This window comes from Pezoporus occidentalis, unplaced genomic scaffold, assembly GCF_034315485.1.
Source record: "Pezoporus occidentalis ecotype Australia unplaced genomic scaffold, CSIRO_AGI_Poc_V1 ctg46, whole genome shotgun sequence".
NCBI lineage: Eukaryota > Metazoa > Chordata > Aves > Psittaciformes > Psittacidae > Pezoporus > Pezoporus occidentalis.
In genome coordinates this window covers 3,929,120-3,948,831 of record NW_026915791.1, presented here as the reverse complement: position 1 = coordinate 3,948,831, position 19,712 = coordinate 3,929,120, and the positions used below count along the sequence as shown (strand labels likewise).

General features: G+C 37.4%; 1 protein-coding gene across 4 annotated transcripts in view; it reads right to left on the bottom strand.

Annotated features, from left to right (window-relative positions):
• The window catches only part of TTBK2 (tau tubulin kinase 2), a 95,479-nt gene that overhangs the window by 50,850 nt on the left and 24,917 nt on the right, over positions 1 to 19,712 (bottom strand). For all 4 annotated transcript variants that reach the window (XM_062635678.1, XM_062635676.1, XM_062635679.1 and 1 more), the window contains exons 3-6: positions 14,725 to 14,872; positions 6,735 to 6,808; positions 5,908 to 6,048; positions 4,048 to 4,152 (exon numbers count right to left, since the gene is read on the bottom strand). In XM_062635678.1, the coding sequence (XP_062491662.1) occupies positions 4,048 to 4,152; positions 5,908 to 6,048; positions 6,735 to 6,808; positions 14,725 to 14,872 (468 nt within the window). The remainder of the gene's footprint in view (positions 1 to 4,047; positions 4,153 to 5,907; positions 6,049 to 6,734; positions 6,809 to 14,724; positions 14,873 to 19,712) is intronic.

The following is a 19,712-nucleotide window of genomic DNA, read 5'->3' as shown; positions in this document are numbered from 1 at the left end:
ATTTGTTGTGAACTTTGTCATAAACACTACTTATGGTAAACAGCAGAAGAAACAAAACACTGAGCTAAACCTTATTATATTTCACAGTAACTCATAAATTTAAATACATTCTTATTCTCATTAATGTGTTAAATGTCTCATTTTAAAACCTCTCTTTCGCAATAAATAACAACTAAATGAGAATTCAAGAAATCAGTACTCCCACAAAGGAGGAAAAGAGAGATTACACACAAGTTGAACTAAAATAAGCAGTACTTAAACAAAGGCTTTCTTTGCCTACAGTGCACAAAAATCCTGGGAGCAATTTTTGCTGTAATAACATCTACTTACTCTAGGGAATAATTTAATTTATCATGGAAAATAGAGCTGCTTATAATTTAATTCTGATGCCATTTATGGAGGGTAGGAAAGCATGGCAGCAAGATGAGAAAACAGACTCCACTGAACACAAATCGATCCAATGCCACTGTAAAACTTGCCCCAAAAGACTCTATGATAACTCATTAAAACCCTGCATTTAAATTAATATGATGTGTTGAGACCTAGTTCCATAGGCTAAGAGTTTTGAATATTATAGACAGTTCCTTCATGTCAGCGCACATGAAGAAACTAACCTTTAGAACGTGTCTACACCATAGAAAAGAGGAGGCAGAACCATATCCATCTTAGGGAAGCATCTGTGTCATCAATGCATTTTCTGCAATGAGAACAGGCATGTTTGCTAACTATTGTAATAACAATGTGAAACAAAAAAGTAATTACTACAAAGAGTACCAAAAATATTTAAATTCTCTAACCTGAATGAATCTTCATTTTTACTTTAAAGTGCGAACTTTTTCTATTGCAATATTGTTGGAACTTCATCAAAATTTCTCCAGACCCATTAGCACTATTGCTCATTTGTGAACTTCACTGCCAACTATCATATATGGCACCTGTAATAAAACCTATACCTAAACATTGGCCACCACTTTCCATGTAATATCCTGTATTCAGCCACTTGAAACTTCCTTCATATTACCAATTTAAGCTGAAATTCCTCATGTTAAATAACTGGTTTTGTAGCTGTTTGCTTTTAATTCAGCAAATAATTTCAAACTGTTCTTGAATGCAGCTGAAACAAATGTTTGTTTCTTAACCCCCACAATAACTTGTAGGAAGCCTGTATGTATTCCCAGAGTGCCTTAGAATGAAGACAGACAAGGAGGGATTTGAGAGTGTGCCATGATGATCTCAAGGAACATTCTACTAGCCATCCAACACTCATTATGCCTGGACTTTCAGAAAAATACATTTCACACAAACTCAATACAGCCTTGTTTGAACGAGGCATCTAAATTCTTAAAATGTTGTCTGTCATGAAGCATAATTCAATCCAGAGCTGCAACAGTCTGAATTTGTTTTCTCTCACTCCTTCAGAATGTTTTCAGGTCTCACTGTGGTGCAAAGAAAAGAAACTGAGGGCAAAGAAAATGTCACTTAGTTGCACTGAACTATTCCAGTGGGCACCAAAACTGCAAGAAGAGAAATTAGTTTAACTAGAAGCAAAGCAATATGAGGAGGTAGCTGTAGAAAAGAAACTAGAGAGGAGAGACAGAAGATACAGACTAGAGTAAGCACAGGCTTATTAAAAGCACAGAAAGTCCCAAATGGATGGTTGAACATTATCAGTAGCCACCAGCACATACTTCAGTCAAATATCAGAATAAAACCATGGATTCCCAAGTTTTATAATTCCTCTTTGTATAACAGATCTGAAACAAGAACACCTTATCACACTGAATTTGTATGAAACTCTGCTGCATTTCTGTGTCTTAGTACCATGCACTGTTATTAACTAAGAGTCTAATGGTGGGTAGCTTAATGCTTTGCTAAATTTCTCATTTCCTCATTGCTTCCTGACCTGATTTCCCACAATGAAAGTCTTCCTCACCATAAGGACCTCTTTTCAACTTCTTGTTTGAACTTCAGTCAAGTGAGTACTATCTTTATAACAAGATTTATACTACAAAACTTACGATAATTTATTCTTGAAATTGCGTTTTAGTTTCAAACCTCTTGCCAGTCTTGAGTTGCATTTTGTCAAAGAACTACACAACACTTCTCTACCAGTCTTGAAGCTAACTCAATTTTTTTATGTCCACCTGTTGGAATGTATATGCTAGCCAGTGGTGCTGGCCAATGATTTCTGGATGGAAATACAGTCTTGTCATAAAATTTTCTGCTTTCAATAGTATCCACATAAGCCTCTTCCATCTTTTTGAGTTGAACAAACAGATTTCTGGCCACCAGGAATTCCTTAATGTTGGGAGAACTACAAAGCTGCCAAAGGACTAAAACCCGATGCTAGAATTTCCAAAGCTTCTCTTCCAATTCTTTTAAATCACATCTTGGAAATTCAAGAACTATGGGGTTATACGTAAAATTTCAGTGGGACTGGATTCTTTCTGCAGAAGTCAGGCATGTAGAAAATGAGACTCATCATAAAAATCTAATAATCAACCTTAACATAATTAACCTTAACAGTTTCTTATCAATAGAATACTATGTGCTTTAGAGAATATGCTTTTACATTGTTCCAGGTTATTTGCAGTATCTGCTGAAGAAATTTAATGATGTTTAGAAGAAGCATAGCCTTAAGAAGAAGCACATAGCCCATTTAGTGAAAATATTAATAATTTGGGGGTTTAAGCAAGGTCACACTGTGGTTGCTGTCCACACAGAAGTCTTTTATTTTTTCCCTCACTGCCACTCTACTAATATGGATTACCCTGTCAGAACATTCTAAACAGATTAAATTGAAGAATTACTTCAGTTACACTGTAGGGCACTGCAATGAAAAACAAAAGGCAAGAGCTGAATTGTTAAGAAAGAATAGCAGAAAAATTGTATATTGTAATCACCTATTTTTTCCTGAAAATAGTACCATTGGTGTTTATACAAATTACAGAATCTTGGGAATTGTTTTCTCTTTGAAATTACAGGTCAGTTAGAAAAAAAACATTATAAGCAGCCAAACATACAGAACACGACAAGAACACTGAGAAATAAAAAAGGAATTTAAAAACTACGTAAAATGTTTAGCTCACCTTTCCAACAGCAGCAGCCACTCTGTTGGTCTCCCCTGCTCTTTGCTTTCATTGCAGTGTCCAGCATTATGGCTGAAGGAATAGAGTACAGCAGAACCCTGCTAATTTACCTTACTGATTCACATACCTCATCATTTGCACACAAAAACTTGCCATCTTCCCAACTTCCAAGGCAAAATAAAACCAAAAGTCCTGTAGAAATGGCTTCTACCATTCAAAATCTAATCATATTAATAAATATGCTACATGATGTTGATTAGTACGTTATTATTATTAACATCAAAATGTAAACTAAACTAGTTAAATAAAGAAAATATGTTTCCTTAAAACACCATCATGTACCATGGCACTGACGTACTCATTTTCAAACTTTGACATCACCAATAGGACCAGTGAATTAGTGAGGCTCTACTGTACTTAAAATTGTCATGTCCTCATTGGTACACTTTTCTCTACAATTTTCTTCAGACTGCATTGCATGGGAATACAGCAAATACATTTAACTATGTGCTGCTATCTAGTATAATTAGTGTCCTATCACTGTTTGAATTATTCAGACTTTCAGAAGATTATATATTCAGTTTAGTGTATGACTTTTTTCTCCTACAGTTTTTTTTTCAAAGCGATATATAATACCAAGTGAAATTCAGCCTCTGTGTAGTACTCTGATATTTAATGAAATCCTATTTGTCACTTGATTTTCTAAACCAAAAGATAAATTATCCAAAAATATCACAGACTACACCTCTGCCTCAAGACAAAAATCAGAAGCATGATTGATTCCTGACTGCCAAACTTTTAATATAATCAATAAATCATATGGCATTTCTGATCTGGAATGATGTTTGTCAAGTTTAGACCAGTTACCAGTTCAATGCAATTTCCATACTTCCCCAGAAAAAAGACAGCATATTACCACATTCAATTAATCAAATTGACAACTGTGAAAAAGTCTTACTGGTCTGACATCGCCACATGAGTTGGTAAATTGCCGTGCCAAGCCAAAATCCAGCATATAACACTTCCTACAGGTGCTAGGAAAACGTCCCATTGCGAAGTTAGACTGGGAAAAAAAACAAACACAGACAGATACATAGATATACACACATACTTTTCAATACATGCACATACTAATGCAGTAACACAATCATAGACACTTCTACTTATCTATTCTTTCTTCCTATTTTCTTCCACATTTTCAGTTTTACTGAACTCCCATTAAATTTGAAAGAAACATGAAGAAAATCACACATCCAACTTAGCATATCTGAACAGCAGCCTATACGGTAACAGGAGATTGTCAACTTACTTCATCACTTAGAATATATTAATTTGTAGAAAGAATTTTCCAGTCATGGCAAGCACTCATACGTTTTGATCTGGACATGTCAAAGAAGAACCAGGTTTGAGGGGAATAAAAATAAATAAATAAATAAACAAACCCAACACACACCAGAATATCAGAACAGTAAGAGCTGGAAAGTCAGTGAGGACTTAGGGAGGTAATCTGAACATCTCAAGTAAATATTCTCATTTGCCTTTATGGATTAGCATTCCATGTTAAAGCCTTAACAAAATTCTTCAACACTGCTAATTTATGATGTTTGAACATGTTGGCTGAACTGGTTCAATTCTCCCCCCACCAAATTCCCTTAAAATGGATGACATGATACAAAAAAAATCAAGCTAAAAACAAGCCCTGTGAAATGGAATTGAAATTCTGAGCATGCTGGAAGCTTAACGCAATTAACTCTGAAAAAATAGTTTTCTTATTCCATTATGTGAAACAGCAGTACTCTTCTATATAAACCTGAAATTCACAGCTGCTTCAATGTGTAAGGTTGAGGGTAAAACCCAGTCAAAACCATGAACTGAAATGAGTGTGATCAACATTGCTTTTAAAAGGAAGAGAATTTCAGCATTGCCTAATTCATCATGAAGCAAATAACCAAGCAAGGATTTCAAGATTTCAGCTCAGCACAAAGCTTGCTTTTTGTATAATCCATCTAGAAGATACATAACAAAAGATAAAATGGGCTTGTATTTTTCAGCCAAGAAAACTGCATGCTAGAAAGCAATCATGCTTTCTTTCGCCTGTGTAGGTCATAGCATAATCTCTAAAGGGGAAGAAAAATTCTTTCTTTTACGAATCTAATATATTACCTCACATTGCTGTTTATCCTGGCTGAACATTTCATTTTCTGGGTTTTTTCCATCCCCTAACAGCATTCTCTATTTCCATTCTATTTGAGCCCATGAACTCCAAGACAGAGCTAGTTAATAAGATGTCCCCAGTCAATTCCAGCAGCCATGAACGAACATATTTCCCATTCAAAACTCTAATAGTTTTCATCATTAGAGACTTGCGCTCCCGCTAACTCCTCCTCACCTATTTCATTTGACATTCACTGCCTCCATGTCCTTTCTGTATTAAATGAAGTCTTGGGGGTGGGTCAGGCAGAATACAAGGAGTTTTTTAAAAAGTTGCAAGGAAGAAGTCATGAAAATGAAAATTCAATATATGGAATAAATTCAAAGAAAAACAGACAAAACAGTAAGAACAAAAGCATGATGCTATCAGAAAGGCACTATACTCATGACACTTTGACAACAATTCCAATAAAATAATTTAATAGTTTTGCCATAGTTTTTCTTTACTTTCCTTGTTTGTGATATAGACATTTATACAAAAATATGAACATTTTCTGTCCCTTCCCATTTTTTCATTTTAGCATCTATTATAGAACCTGTTCTTATTCATGCAGCCATCTAATGACCATGTCTTACCTGCCTGTTTTCATTTAATGGGCAGACTTACCGGTTTTATATCCCTGTGCAGGAATCCTACAGAATGAATACTTTCAATAGATTCCAAAATCTGCTTCCCAAGCCGCAGAGTGGTACTAATGGTGAATGTTCCTCGAGACTGGCTCCTACGCAGGTCTGCCAAGTTCCGACCCTGATCAAATTAAAAAGGCATCTACATAAAAAAATACTAATACCAGGATTCACAGATAGTAAAGGCTTCATACTACTTCTTCAGCTGTTTGTGGTTAACTACAGAATACTCTCACTTGCCATATTCAAGAATAACTCATGTTCCCTAAATATAGTATGTCCGCGAGGATCTCCACCATTAAATTTAGAATCTCTTTTTGGAAATATGAATCTTAGTATCTTTCCAATCCACAAAACTATTCTCTGTTAGAAGACTAGTAGATACACTACTAGTTAATGTTGTATCTGTGTCAAACCCAAAAAATGGCTACTGAGAAATTGCTCACAAAGGCTTCTTTACATTCCCCTCTTTCAAGGAAAGTATGTTAATTTACTTAATTATACAGTGTATCTCAGATGATTTAACCAAACAGATGAAAAATACACTATGCAAGGAAATGTGAATTATCTCATCATAGTTCACTTTCAATAGTCAAGTCTTTCTGAGAATGTAAACTTTTCTTTCTGAGAGAACTATGGAAAGAATATAAAATGAAAATGATATAACGATATCCTCAGTTTTGGTCTGTTCACTATTATGCATATCTTTATTTTTTGATTTGTCTAAAATTTTGCTGCTATTTTCATATATGCTTGGCTAATAAATCAAAAAACACAAGCAAACTTTGAGCTGTTTGACAAACTGACCTGCAACTGCATGACCACATAGTTAAATCTGTCGTTCCTTCCACAGCCTATGAATCTACAGACATGATCTTTTCCTGAGAGAAAAAGAAGCAGATTAGATAAGAATAATGGAATTCTGAAGTTAATTCCTTTAAACACATATCAAATTACTGTAAGAGACAGTTATATTTCTTTAGAGACCTTTAATAAACTAAGTGCCCTACCCCCTACCCCATGGTTGAACAGCTGTAAAACCAATGTCAATTCTACCCCCAATCAATCAAGTTTTGTCCCATTAGATGTGCAGCCCTACCACACCTCTCATTCTCCCACAAGAAAGTATGCACAGCAACATGTCTAAGTCTGGTTCGAGACCATCTTAAAAATCTGAACGTGCACAAGTCCATGGGACCTGATGAAATCCATCCGCGGGTCCTGAAGGAGCTGGCAAATGAAGTTGCTAAGCCACTGTGCATCATATTTGAAAAACCATGGCAGTCAGGTGAAGTTCCCGACGACTGGAAAAAGGGAAATATAACCCCCATTTTCAAGAAGGGGAAAATGGATGACCCGGAGAATTACAGACCAGTCAGTCTCACCTCTGTGCCTGGCAAAATCTTGGAGCAGATTCTCCTGGAAGGCATCCTAAGGCACATGAAAATCAACAAGGTGCTTGGTGACAGCCAGCATGGCTTCACTGAGGGGAAATCCTGCCTGACCAATTTGGTGGCTACAGAACTGATGGACAGGGGTAGAGCAGTTGATGTCATCTACCTGGACTTCTGCAAAGTGTTCTACACTGTCCCACATGTCATAGAATCACAGAATCATAGAATCGTTAGGGCTGAAAAGGACCTTAAGATCATCTAGTTCCAACCCCCCTGCCGTGGGCATCCTTGTCTCTAAATTGGAGAGACATCAATTTGATGGGTGGACCACTCGGTGGATAAAGAACTGGCTGGATGGCCGCACACAAAGAGTTGTGGTCAATGGCTCAATGTCTGGCTGGAAACAAGTAACGAGTGGTGTCCCTCAGGGATCAGTGTTGGGACCAGTCTTGTTCAACATCTTCGTCACTGACATGGACAGTGGGATTGAGTGCGCCCTCAGCAAGTTTGCCGATGACATCAAGCTGTGTGGTTTGGTTGATACCCTGGAGGGAAGGAATGCCATCCAGAGGGACCCTGACACACTTGTGGGGTGGGCTGATGCCAACCTCATGAAGTTTAACCATGCCAAGTGCAAGGTCCTACACCTGGGTCAGAGCAATCCCAGGCACAGCTACAGGTGGGGCAAAGAAGAGATTCAGAGCAGCCCTGCAGAGAAGGACTTGGGGGTGTTGGTCGATGAGAAGCTTAACATGAGCTGGCAGTGTGTGCACTTGCAGCCCAGAAAGCCAACTGTATCTTGGGCTGCATCAAAAGGAGCATGACCAGCAGGTCAAAGGAGGTGATCCTGCCCCTCTGCTCTCCTGAGACCTCACCTGGAGTATTGTGTGCAGTTCTGATGTCCTCAGCATAAAAAAGACATGGAACTGTTGGAGCGAGTCCAGAGGAGGGCTACAAGGATGATCAGGGGACTGGAGCACCTCTCATATGAAAGGCTGAGGAATTTGGGGCTGTTCAGCCTGGAGAATAGAAGGCTGCGTGGAGACCTCATAGCAGCCTCCCAGTATCGGAAAGGGGCTTATAAAGGATGCTGGGGAGGGACTCTTCATTAGGGACTGTAGTGATAGGACAACGGGTAACGGGTTCAAATTTAAACACGGGAAGTTTAGAATTGGATATAAGGAAGAAGTTTTTTACTGTTAGGGTGGTGAGGCACTGGAATGGGTTGCCCAGGGAAGTTGTGAATGCTCCATCCCTGGTGGTGTTGAAGGCCAGGTTGGACAGAGCCTTGAGTGACATTTTTTTTAGTGTGAAGTGTCCCTGTTCATGGCAGGGGGGTTGGAACTAGATGATCTTAAGGTCCCTTCCAACCCTAACTATTCTATGATTCTAAACGTCCACAAATTTGAGGCACTGCAGACTGGAAAAAGGTTATTCTCCTGCAAAGCTGATGAGTTGTCCTAGACAATATTCCTAGCCACCATTTCTGTTTTTATACAAGCTGCAGCTGCTTCAATGAAGGAAAAGAGCAGTAGTTACCTATGGGTCATGTTTTGTATTAAAAAAAAAAATTGTAGAAAATGTAATTCAACTAATCTGATTTGTGAATATCTTCTTCTAGAGCATGATCTTTGCTCTCTGGCTACAGATGACAAATTCAGCTCAGATACCCTGAAGCAGAGACAAAAGAATGTAGCAAATTTTCTTTAAAGCCTGCTCAAAGCTGCTCAAAAATAATCTCCTTAGTATCCTGTAGTTGATAGTTTTAGGGAAACAGAAGGGGAATGCAACCTCACTGTCATTTTGGTATCAGTGTTTATTGACTTGGAGAGAGGCTGGGATCCCTTATGACCCCACTCTACATCAGAACAGGGACTGCAGGGTTTAAGTCCCTCAGGCCATTTACCTTCCTTTCTGTCACAGTGGAAGCTACGGCCAAGAGAAAGTGGCTGCTAAACCTGAGTAAAATTTCTGCCACCTAAGGTTTCTTTCATTAATTTCTTTTACCCTTAGGATTACCAGAACACCACTGATGGGAGAAAACCAATTAAAACTACAAAATAAACCTCAAACCATTACTGCTTTTAAAACACTATTACTGCTACCTACAGATCTGGGGGGGATTTTTTGTTACTGCTGCAATCACAGCTTCATGAAAACCCTAAAACCTCGGCCATACTGCATCTGAATATTCTCACTTCACTTGAAGTTGCCTGTTTATTGCTTCCTCAGAAAGCTCCCTGCAACATATAATTAAAACAAAGAAAATGGGACAGGATTCATGAAAATTTCTTACAATAATTATTTTTAAAGAAAACACCACTTTTGCAAATATGTAAGTGCTAAGCTGTAAGTATCACTTATTTTCCTCTACTTTTTCCTTCTACTCATTTGTTTTAATGAGACAGGCAATATTACAGACACTAGCATTTTATGAAGAAAAAAGATTTGCAGCAAATTTATCAAGATGAAATCTTGTATATTCATTGCTGCAGTTCCCAGTTAATGAAGTCTCATCTCAAATATTTATGATTCATTTTACAGCCACTCTGGGTATGCTGAATGAACATCTCCAGAGAAACATGTATCAGGTGGATTTCATCTGACTGTCCTGGGTTCAGCAGTAGCAGTCATGGTTTTTTTTTTCCTTTGTGGTAGCTGGTACAGTGCTGTGTTTTGACTTCCAGTCTGAGAACAGTGTTGGTGATACCAATGTTTTCGGTTGTTGCTAAGTGATGTTTACCCTGACCAAGGACTTTGTGAGGCTCATGCTCTGCCAGGGAGGAGGGGAAGCCGGGAGGAAGCAGAGACGGGGCGCCGGACCCGGGCTAGCCAGGGAGGTATTCCATACCACAGCATGTCATGGCCGGGGTGGGGGGTGACTGGGAGTTACCCGGAAGGACACAGGCTTCCGGGCGGAACTCGTTTCTTGGCCGGTGGTATCGTATTCTCTTCCCTTGTTATTTTCCCTTATCATTGTTGTAGTTGATAGTAGCGGTGGTGATTTGTGTTGTACATTGGTTGCTGGACTGTTCTTGTCTCAACCCGCGGGAGTTGCACTCTTTCGATCCTCCTCCCCTTTCCTCCGGGAGTGGGGGAGAACCCCGGTGGGGGGGGACACGGACCTCGATTGTTGTCAGCTCGGCACCACTCACTGGGAGTGAGTGAACAAGTTACCTGACTGGGTTTAAACCACGACACTGACAAATCCAGTAAATGCCAAAACTTGGTTTGGTCAGAGAAGCCCTATTTTAACTGAGCAGCAACTTTAGCTATGTGGTAACTTCTCTGGAAAATAACTTTTCTAAATTCTGAGGACACTGGAAGGAACAGAATTAGGGCCTGTATACCTTATTCAAATTGCCTGGAGAAGAGAAGGCTGAGTAGAGACCTCATAGCAGGCTTCCAGTATCTGAAGGTGGTCTACAAGGATGCCAAGGGGGGGACTCTTCATCAGCGACTGTAGTGATAGGACAAGGGGCAATGGCTTCAAACTTATACAGGGGAGATTTAGGCTGGATATAAGGAAAAAATTCTTTACTGTGAGAGCAGTGAGGCACTGGAACAAGCTGCCCAAGGAAGCTGTGAACGCTTCATCCCTGGCAGTGTTCAAGGCCAGGCTGAACAGGGCCTTGAACAACTTGATCTAGTGTGAGGTGTCCCTGCCCATGGCAGGGGGGTTGGAACTACATGATCTTAAGGTTCTTTCCAACCCAAACCATTCTATGACTCTATGACCCTTCGCCACTCCAGTGTGGCTATACATACCTACTACACCCTTGCAGATGCCTTCAGCTCCTTTTCCCTCAGTGAAAAAACTGTTTTTTCACACCTGCCACATGACTGGGGAGCAGGGAATGAAGAAGTTGGCAATAGGCTGCAGTGAACAACTGCCCTTGAAAAGCTTCCCAGGGAGGGTTTGAAGCCTACATGCCATTCCAGTCTAGGCTGCAGTGCAGCACTACAGCTAGCTTTTCAGCCTACAGCAGATGCAACCCATCACTAAATTATGCTAGAGAGCTGTAAATGAATGAGGGAGATGTCTGTAAGGTTGTGTGAGACGGAAACCAACTGAGTGAGTCTCACTCTCACTGAGTGAGATGCGATAAATCTGTCTTCTTCCATCTGACTGTGGGAACAGATGGCCTAACAACATGATTAAACAAAACAACCATCTGTTGCAGCAGATTACTTAAAAAAAAAACAAAAAAGACAAAACCAGAGCTTAAAGAGTTAAACAGGATTCCAACAACAATAATCAAGAGAAAGGGAATAATATATAAATGAAGAAATCAAAGATGCAATTGATGATTAAGCTGTGATAAAAATGGCCATGTCAGTGAACATACTCCTTCTTCATAATTAAGAGAGGAGTCATAAACTACTCACATATTTAAGCATGTTTTGCTAGGTGAGGGTCTTAAAAGAGACATATCTACAAAGTTATGACTGATTTCAACCCCACAATGAATGCCCACACTGTTTTAATTTTCAACATTTCTGAAAGCAGAAATAATATTAACAGTACATCCCTGTGCTTCTGCCAACAGCTATTCGCATCTCAGTTTCACAGTTTGTGAAATAGAAATCTAATACAGAAACACTCAAAAGAATGTTTACAATCTTCAGAATGTGCCTAGGTCTAGTAAAGATTGGAAGAGCTGTTTTGCTGGTTTGAGACATATTATACCTGTTTATTTAATTCTTTCCTAAAATCCTGTTTCCTCATAATTTTCCCAGAAATTGTGATAATAAATACATCCAAAAAATCAGATCCACGCATCAAGACAGCTCTGAATTACACTGTCAGCTCCCTTACTCTCATCGCACACTATTTGTAAACCAGACTTTACAAATATTTGCAAGAAAAAGGATTTTCATGACAGTTACATTCCTTCCTCTGATTTATGCCCAAGATAACTAGAACACCTTGAAAGTAAGAGAACAGAAGTCCTTTGAGAAAAAGGTAATAATTATATACATACATATATCTACACACACATGCCAAAAAGGGATGGAAGAACAAGATAAAAGTTGGTCTCAGAGGACGTATGCTATTACAAGGTTGTTACAAAAATAGCCTGAAAGAACTGTTTACAATTTCACCTGCGCACAATCTGCAAGAAAAAAATCTTGTCAAAAATGAGAACAATTTCTACATGGCAAATTAAGCATTCAATAAAAAATGTTTTTCAAGAAGCAATAATAAAGATGGGTTCTACTCCCCATTTTTGTCTATTTTTCTTGCTTAATTTCTCTGCTTCAAATGTTTAGCTCTTGCATTACTGAAAACTTGGCAAGGTAGAAAAATTAATAGAAATGGCTCCTAGAAGCCAAGTTTTTAGGTAAAACATAAAATGGTCTCTACCATAATATTATTTAATAAAAAATCTTTAAGTATGGATAAAAACATATGCATGTAAAAACAAAGTTATGTATCTGTGCAAACTATAAATCTCAATATATGCAAAGGATTCACCCTTGATTCACCTCTTACTGTAGTCATTTTCATGATTATCTAGAACATTCCTTACCTAAAACCAGAGCAGTTGCACTGTACTATGGTAACTTGTGCAGCAATGATTAAAGGTCGCCTCTAATGCTATCATCATGGAATCACTGACTTTTTATTTTAAGGGGGGGGGGGGGGGGGTTGTCCTGTCTAAATTGTGCAAAACAACAAAAAAGATAAAAATTAAGGCATAATATTTAGATTGATTTCTCATAAGCAAGGCTGTCAAAAGAGCTCCTTCAAGGATCACATACAAAATCAGGGTTTCAGTTATATAAAAAACCCTTCTATTTATCGTTTTCTCAGAGAAATACTATTGAGAAAATATATAACTGAAAGATCTTTATTTGGATTATATATTAATTGGATTATTTGCCTCAGTGGATCTGTTGTTCAGATGTTTCATGAGTCTGCTCTTTCCATCTAGACAGGCTTTCCCATAATTCAGTAGGACCACTGCTGAAGGACAATTTTTTATAATTTCAGCAAATATCGTTTTCCAAAAATATTTCAAAATGTAAAAAAGTTTTTACTAAGAAAAAAGTGGTTTTGTAATATCTTAACTCTACTACACATGAATTCACAATAGAAGGTTCTAATACACCAGCTATCCAGACATATATAAGGCTGTTTTTACAAATACATTGGCATTGTAGTGCTACCAAATTCCAGTATTTCATTTCAGTTATTATTATTTTTGCTATTAGTTTGGCTGCTTCACTTACGCCGTTTTAAAGACTGTTTTTTATTAAAAATAGAATCAAGGCCATGTGTGTACGAAAAAAAAAACAATACCTTGAAAACTTTATTCTGAGCATTTAAAAACACCGTAGTTACAGAGTAATCATTTCTTCAAAACTCACTAATTTTTTTCAAAACCCTTTATAAATGGCTTCTAAATTTACAATTGATAATATTGAAACTCACTATTTATCTCTAGACTGGAAACTCTAAAATTCGAAGAAAGCAAGTATGCAGTCCCTGAATCTCCTTGCTTGACTGTGAAATTTGTGAATTCTTTAAAAAGATAGAAACATTTGAACAGTTTGTTAACACTATAACATGTGACATGTTTGCCCTCTTAAATCTATAGAGGCTGTCAATTGCTGCTGCAATGTGACCTTTGCAGCAGATTAGGCAGCACCATATGTCATGCAGATTTTGTTTTATTCAAACTTAAAGAGTTTAGGAAAATGGGGCTACTGACAGGGATGGATGTATTAATCAAAATCGTCCAGATTCAAAGTAATTTTTTTAAAGAAAGAAACTTACCCTTTAAACATTCTTTTTATAATCCTATGTTGTGAAAAGCAATGAAGAGAAGCCATTGCATATTTCTCTATATTGGTAGCTTCAGAGAGTGAAGTAAAGGTACATCAAAAATGACTGTTCAAAGCTGTGATTCTGAATGACCTGAACCATGAAAGTATTTTAGGACTCTACATACCAGTCATTTTTTTTCTACAAGTATTTAATATTTTTATCCTGGATGCTATGTAAAGGACCTACAAATACTCAGTGCTAGATAGTACAGGAAAAAACAGATACCATCTTAGAAGGGGAAATAAAATGCTAACAACAACAGTGAAGTCTAGAGCAAACAAGGTAAGGAAAAGATATGGATCCAGAATAAACTCTAGTTGAGCATAGGTTTTGCAGCTATTTAATGTTCTTTCTGTTCTTTTTATTTTCATGTCATCCAGTTTCAGATAAAAGGTTTATTGTAGCAAAACTTTCAGAAGCTAAAAGAGCTTTCATTCCACTTTAAATAACCATCTACCAATAACCTGCAGAATATGGGAATACTTACTCAAACTGTGACTAAGTAGAGATTATAATGATTTTCCAACACTGACATTCTACTTCTGATGTATCCAGGGTACAGACCTACCTTGCAATTTCTTCAACACGGCTACTTCCATTTTCAGCACTTGCTTTGGCTGCTGAGCCGATTCGACCTTCAGTGCAACATTTTCCCGAGTAAGCAAGTCCAGTGCATCGTAGATTTCTCCAAATCCTCCACCTCCTATTTTCCTCAGCTACATTGGGGAAGAAAGAAAGAACAAAAAACAGATTTAAAAGAGGGGAGAAGAAAGGAAACAAAACAGCAATATTACTTTGTACTGCCTGCCATACTGCAAATACAAAACAACATAATGATACCTTCAGTACATAAAGGAGCTACTGAATTGCCTAGAATGGAATGGCTAACCAAAGTTTGGAAGAGAATCCTAGGACAACAAGTTAATACACATGATCTTCATCTACACTATACTACTTCTATTTAATACAATAGCATTCCCTGCACGACTCTGACCAAAGTCAGCATGCTGAATAAAGTCTTTCCTCAAATAGTCACTTACTACCCAGAGACCTTCAAATACAAAGGCACAGTGATGTTTTTAAATTATACCATCTTTTTCTTTTCAGAAATACACACACTGAATTGTAAAGGTACAAAAGTTCTTGGACTTACTGAAAAGAGACAGCATTTTCTATTCTATGCAGTAACTCACACAACAGCTAAATCATAAATTATAAGAAATGGTTAAGATTATCTTTGAGTACATATTTCAAATATTACTCGTATTTACTTATGGCTCACCAATGCTACACTTATTAACAGACATATGAAAGGAACTTTCACCACCTAATGTTTCATCTGTGTTAGGAAGAGGTAAAAAGAATGTTCCTGGAGTATTAATCGGTTTGCTCTGCATTTAGAGCAAATATTAATATTATTCACTCTGCTTTAAATGTTTCCACAGAAAAGAGACTTGTTGGTTTTCAGTATCAATAATGTCAATGTTATTTCATTTAATGCTTTCATATGGTGATCTCAGCTGTAGCTAGCATTCTAAAACTGATAAAAAAGAAGATAAAAAACAACCTAAAGAACGCACAATATTGTATTTTTACTATATTTTACATTGAAAGAACTGACATGGTTTTCTAACTGTCATTTAAAACACATAGCTGCTAAGGTTATATGACTACACTGTATTAAGTGTCATCTAAACATTCCAAGGACCTAGAGATCAGCAATACACTGACCTATCTTCAGATTCTGAAAATGAATCTAATGTCTCCTAACCCAGACACTCAGCCATCTGACTGAGAAGGAAAAACAATTGTTAAAACAGCCTACATCCCTAAGAAAAGGGAAGAAGGTAACAGATAAAACACTCATTTTGTTTACTTCCTTTTTTCAAGTCATAATATGATTACAATATTTAGTACCTTGTCATGCACCTTCTTTCCTGAAGATCTTTCACCATCACTATTTCAACTGCTATTTCAGTATTCTTAAGATGAGGAAAATGTGGCCCAAGATTCACAGTATTATCTACATTACTCACTTCTGGCCAATTCATCGCCAATTTTCCAAAGGTACACAGGATAGACAGCACATCACATGTTCAGACCTACAGAACTAACCCACCTAAATATCTTCTTCTATTAAAACACCTGCTTACTGCAAATTCACATGTTCATTTCTTTCTAACAAGCACACCAGATGTTAGCAAATGCAACCTCTTCTCCACAGGCTGTATACTCTTTCTCTGAAGCAGTATAACACACATGCTACCAACACAGGCTTAAGACTGTTACTCTTTAACCTACATATTCCAAGAACGTAACAAGTTCAGGAACAGGGAATCAGAAATCCTGAATAAAAAGTTTGTGTCTTTGGACATGACTTGCTTAAGGTACCACTAAGGCTAGAACCTAGGGTTAACTCTAAAATAACAACAAACTGTGAGAAACAGAAACCTTACCAAGTCTGATGAAATAGTCAGTATAACTTGGCTACATCCAGGTGTATTTAATATATAGAGTGTTAGCCCTTGGAGAAAGGAATGGTATCTGTCATCTAAATATTGGGCAAAATAGCAAGTTTTAACAGGATTTTATATTTTTTTTTAAATACAGAAAAGTATGCGGGTCTGTATGTGTATCTCTCAAAGATGTAGATTCAGGACTAATTTGGCCATTTCAAACCTGCATTTTTATGTTCCACCTCTTGGTCTGGTAACGTCATTATCTTGCCCGAGCTCTGAGCTATTAACAAGGCTCAGACAGCTAAACACAGACATCGATCTGACTGAAATTTTCAGCATAAGCACATAAATTTTCAGCATGGTGCAAGCACAACAGAGGCAATGAGAATGCATGGTGAAAAAGGTGAGAGGGGAAATGGAAAGAGTTGATGCAGCCATTCTCACCCCTATACAAATTTAAAATGGTTTATCATGTAACTTCATTTACCAGCTTTGAAAACCATTCAGACTGAGAAAGTCTGCCTCTGAAAGGGTTTCCTTTTTATTTTTAAAAATTTAAAACAAACAAAATCCACAAACCCCACAAACACAAAAATACCCAAACAAAAACTAACACATGGCCACAACACACGACCGCACTAAGAAAATAACCAGATCAATTTCTATCCTCAGATAAAGTACACCAGAATCATCAACATACATCCAATAATGATGTCAGTCAATAATTCCAGGCACAAAGACATGAAGAACCTCTCTTTGACTGTAGATAAAAGTATCTGACGTGTCTTTGTCACTGGGTCACGCACCACATTCAGGAATAAGGCCACATTTTCCTTGGTCTTCTTTCTGCTGCCAGTGTCCGTGTAGAAAGCTTTCTTGCTGCTTTACATATCCCTCCCAGTTTCAAAGCCAGCTGAGCTCTGGCTTTCCTATTTTTCATCCCAACACAGAGAGGCAATATCTCCATACTAATCTTGGGCAGCTCATCCCTACTGCCACCTTCTGTTCACTTGCATTTTGCTCTTGATTTTGGCCAGGAGTTGCCTGTTAAACCGTGCTGGACTCCTGCCGCATTGGCTCAACATCTTTTACCTTGACAAGGACCACATTGTCCTCATTTACACGTTGTACATTAGTTTCAAGCTTCTCTTCTCCGCATCATCATCTCACACACCAGTCACTCTCTCTTCAACTCCGATACTTTGTATGCTTCGAATCCAGAGCATACAATTTTCAACATGTTTAACCTTGATACTTTTGCTTACACTACATATTGAATGGCATTCTTAAACCTACCTAAAAAAAATTATCATTACAATCAAGTGTCTCCAAGTCAGGAATATAATAAATATTTCAAAAGCCAAAAAAGAGGGATGAGAAAAGACATCACAGAGGATTAAAGCATATGTTAATAGATACAGAGACCTGTAGACAAGGAGGGTGTCACTGAGGAAAAAATATTTTCTATGCTTACATCCCAAAATAGAATCATAGAATCGTAGCATAGTTAGGGTTGCAAAGGACCTTCAGATCATCTAGGTCCAACCCCCCTGCCATGGGCAGGGACATCTCACACTAAATCATCCTAAAGTACATATACAGATTAAAATTAATTGAGCATAGTTTTTAAAAGTGTTCATATCCACAAATTTCAGGTATGTTTTCACATTTACAAAGACCAAGGTCCTAAGCACCAAAAATCCCGAAAACTGCATTTTACCTGTAAATATTTACATAACTTCCAGAAATTGTGCTTTTTATTTTTTTTTTTTTACCTGATTACAACAAAATAATCCCTTGCAATCATACTACAGAGCTGCCATTCTTCAATGGGAGGAAAAAGAAAGCAGGGCACTGAGAGAGTTCCACAAATAACAACTGGTAAGTAGGGACAGTACTCATTGTCACCAAAATTTCTAAGTCCACTGCTTCATACCACCTCATCTTTCTACACAAGGGAATTCTAAGTACTCTGCTGCTTCAAGAACACTAGCAAAAACCTCCAATACTTTATAACCTAACAGAACAGTATTAACTCTGTTAATACATATGCGACAAGCACTACGAAATCTGAAATTTGCATGCTGCTTTCTTCCACAGGCAGACTGTTCTATGATAACCTGAATTCAAGAAGTATATCCCCTTAGCTGCCATCAAGAAATCCTTATTGTTTGCTGCAGGAATTAAGAAAACCAAACACAATATTTAGCACTCATCATCACCTCTAACACTTGATTTGGAAACCATACAATTTAAAATATGTAATCATATGAAAGGAACAACAGCCTACTCTTAAAGTTTTCCAAAAGACAGCTGATCATCAGCCTTCAGAACACAGGAAAAAAAATAAACTTGAAGAAAACAGGACTATTTTTCCACATACCAGACAACTGAGTAGTTTTGTGGACAGCAATATATTAGCACAGTTATCTCTATATAATGCTCTTTTATTCTACTGGATCTGATTCAAGACTGTATTTACAATTATTATCTCATTGCAATTTTGAGATGCAATATAGACAGGTATTTTACAAATATTTACACTCCAAAGATACCCACTTAGATTCTATTTACACAAACAGAAATGTAAAGGTTTCCTACATAAAGCTAGTACCAGCTTCCTGCATTTTTAAATGAAGGATACTTGAAATTATTTTCTCTCTATGAATTTGAAATGAACAATGAATCTGTATTTTCTATGTTCAGTCTTAACAGTTTTTAATAAAATATTGAAATATGGGAGTAATATAAAGCAAAGACAGTGCAAAAAATAGTGATTCAGTATTCATTCATAGCCTGCTAAACACACAGAGATATCCAGAATGTTCCCCAAATGTTCTATTATGAACATTTTTGTTTATTTATGGCTTTTTTCCCCTCCCCCCCCCCCCTTTTTTTTTTTTTTAAACTCAGAAAAATCCACAATCAAAAAATGATGAGGGGAATGGAGAAGGAACTTTGAGAACTCAGCCTTGCCTTCCCAGCAAAAATCATTTCAAATGCATACGAACACCAAAAAGGGACAGAGCTATTTATGGTAAAACCAATACTGGCACACAATCAAAGGGATATAAATCATCCAGGAATACATCTGTGC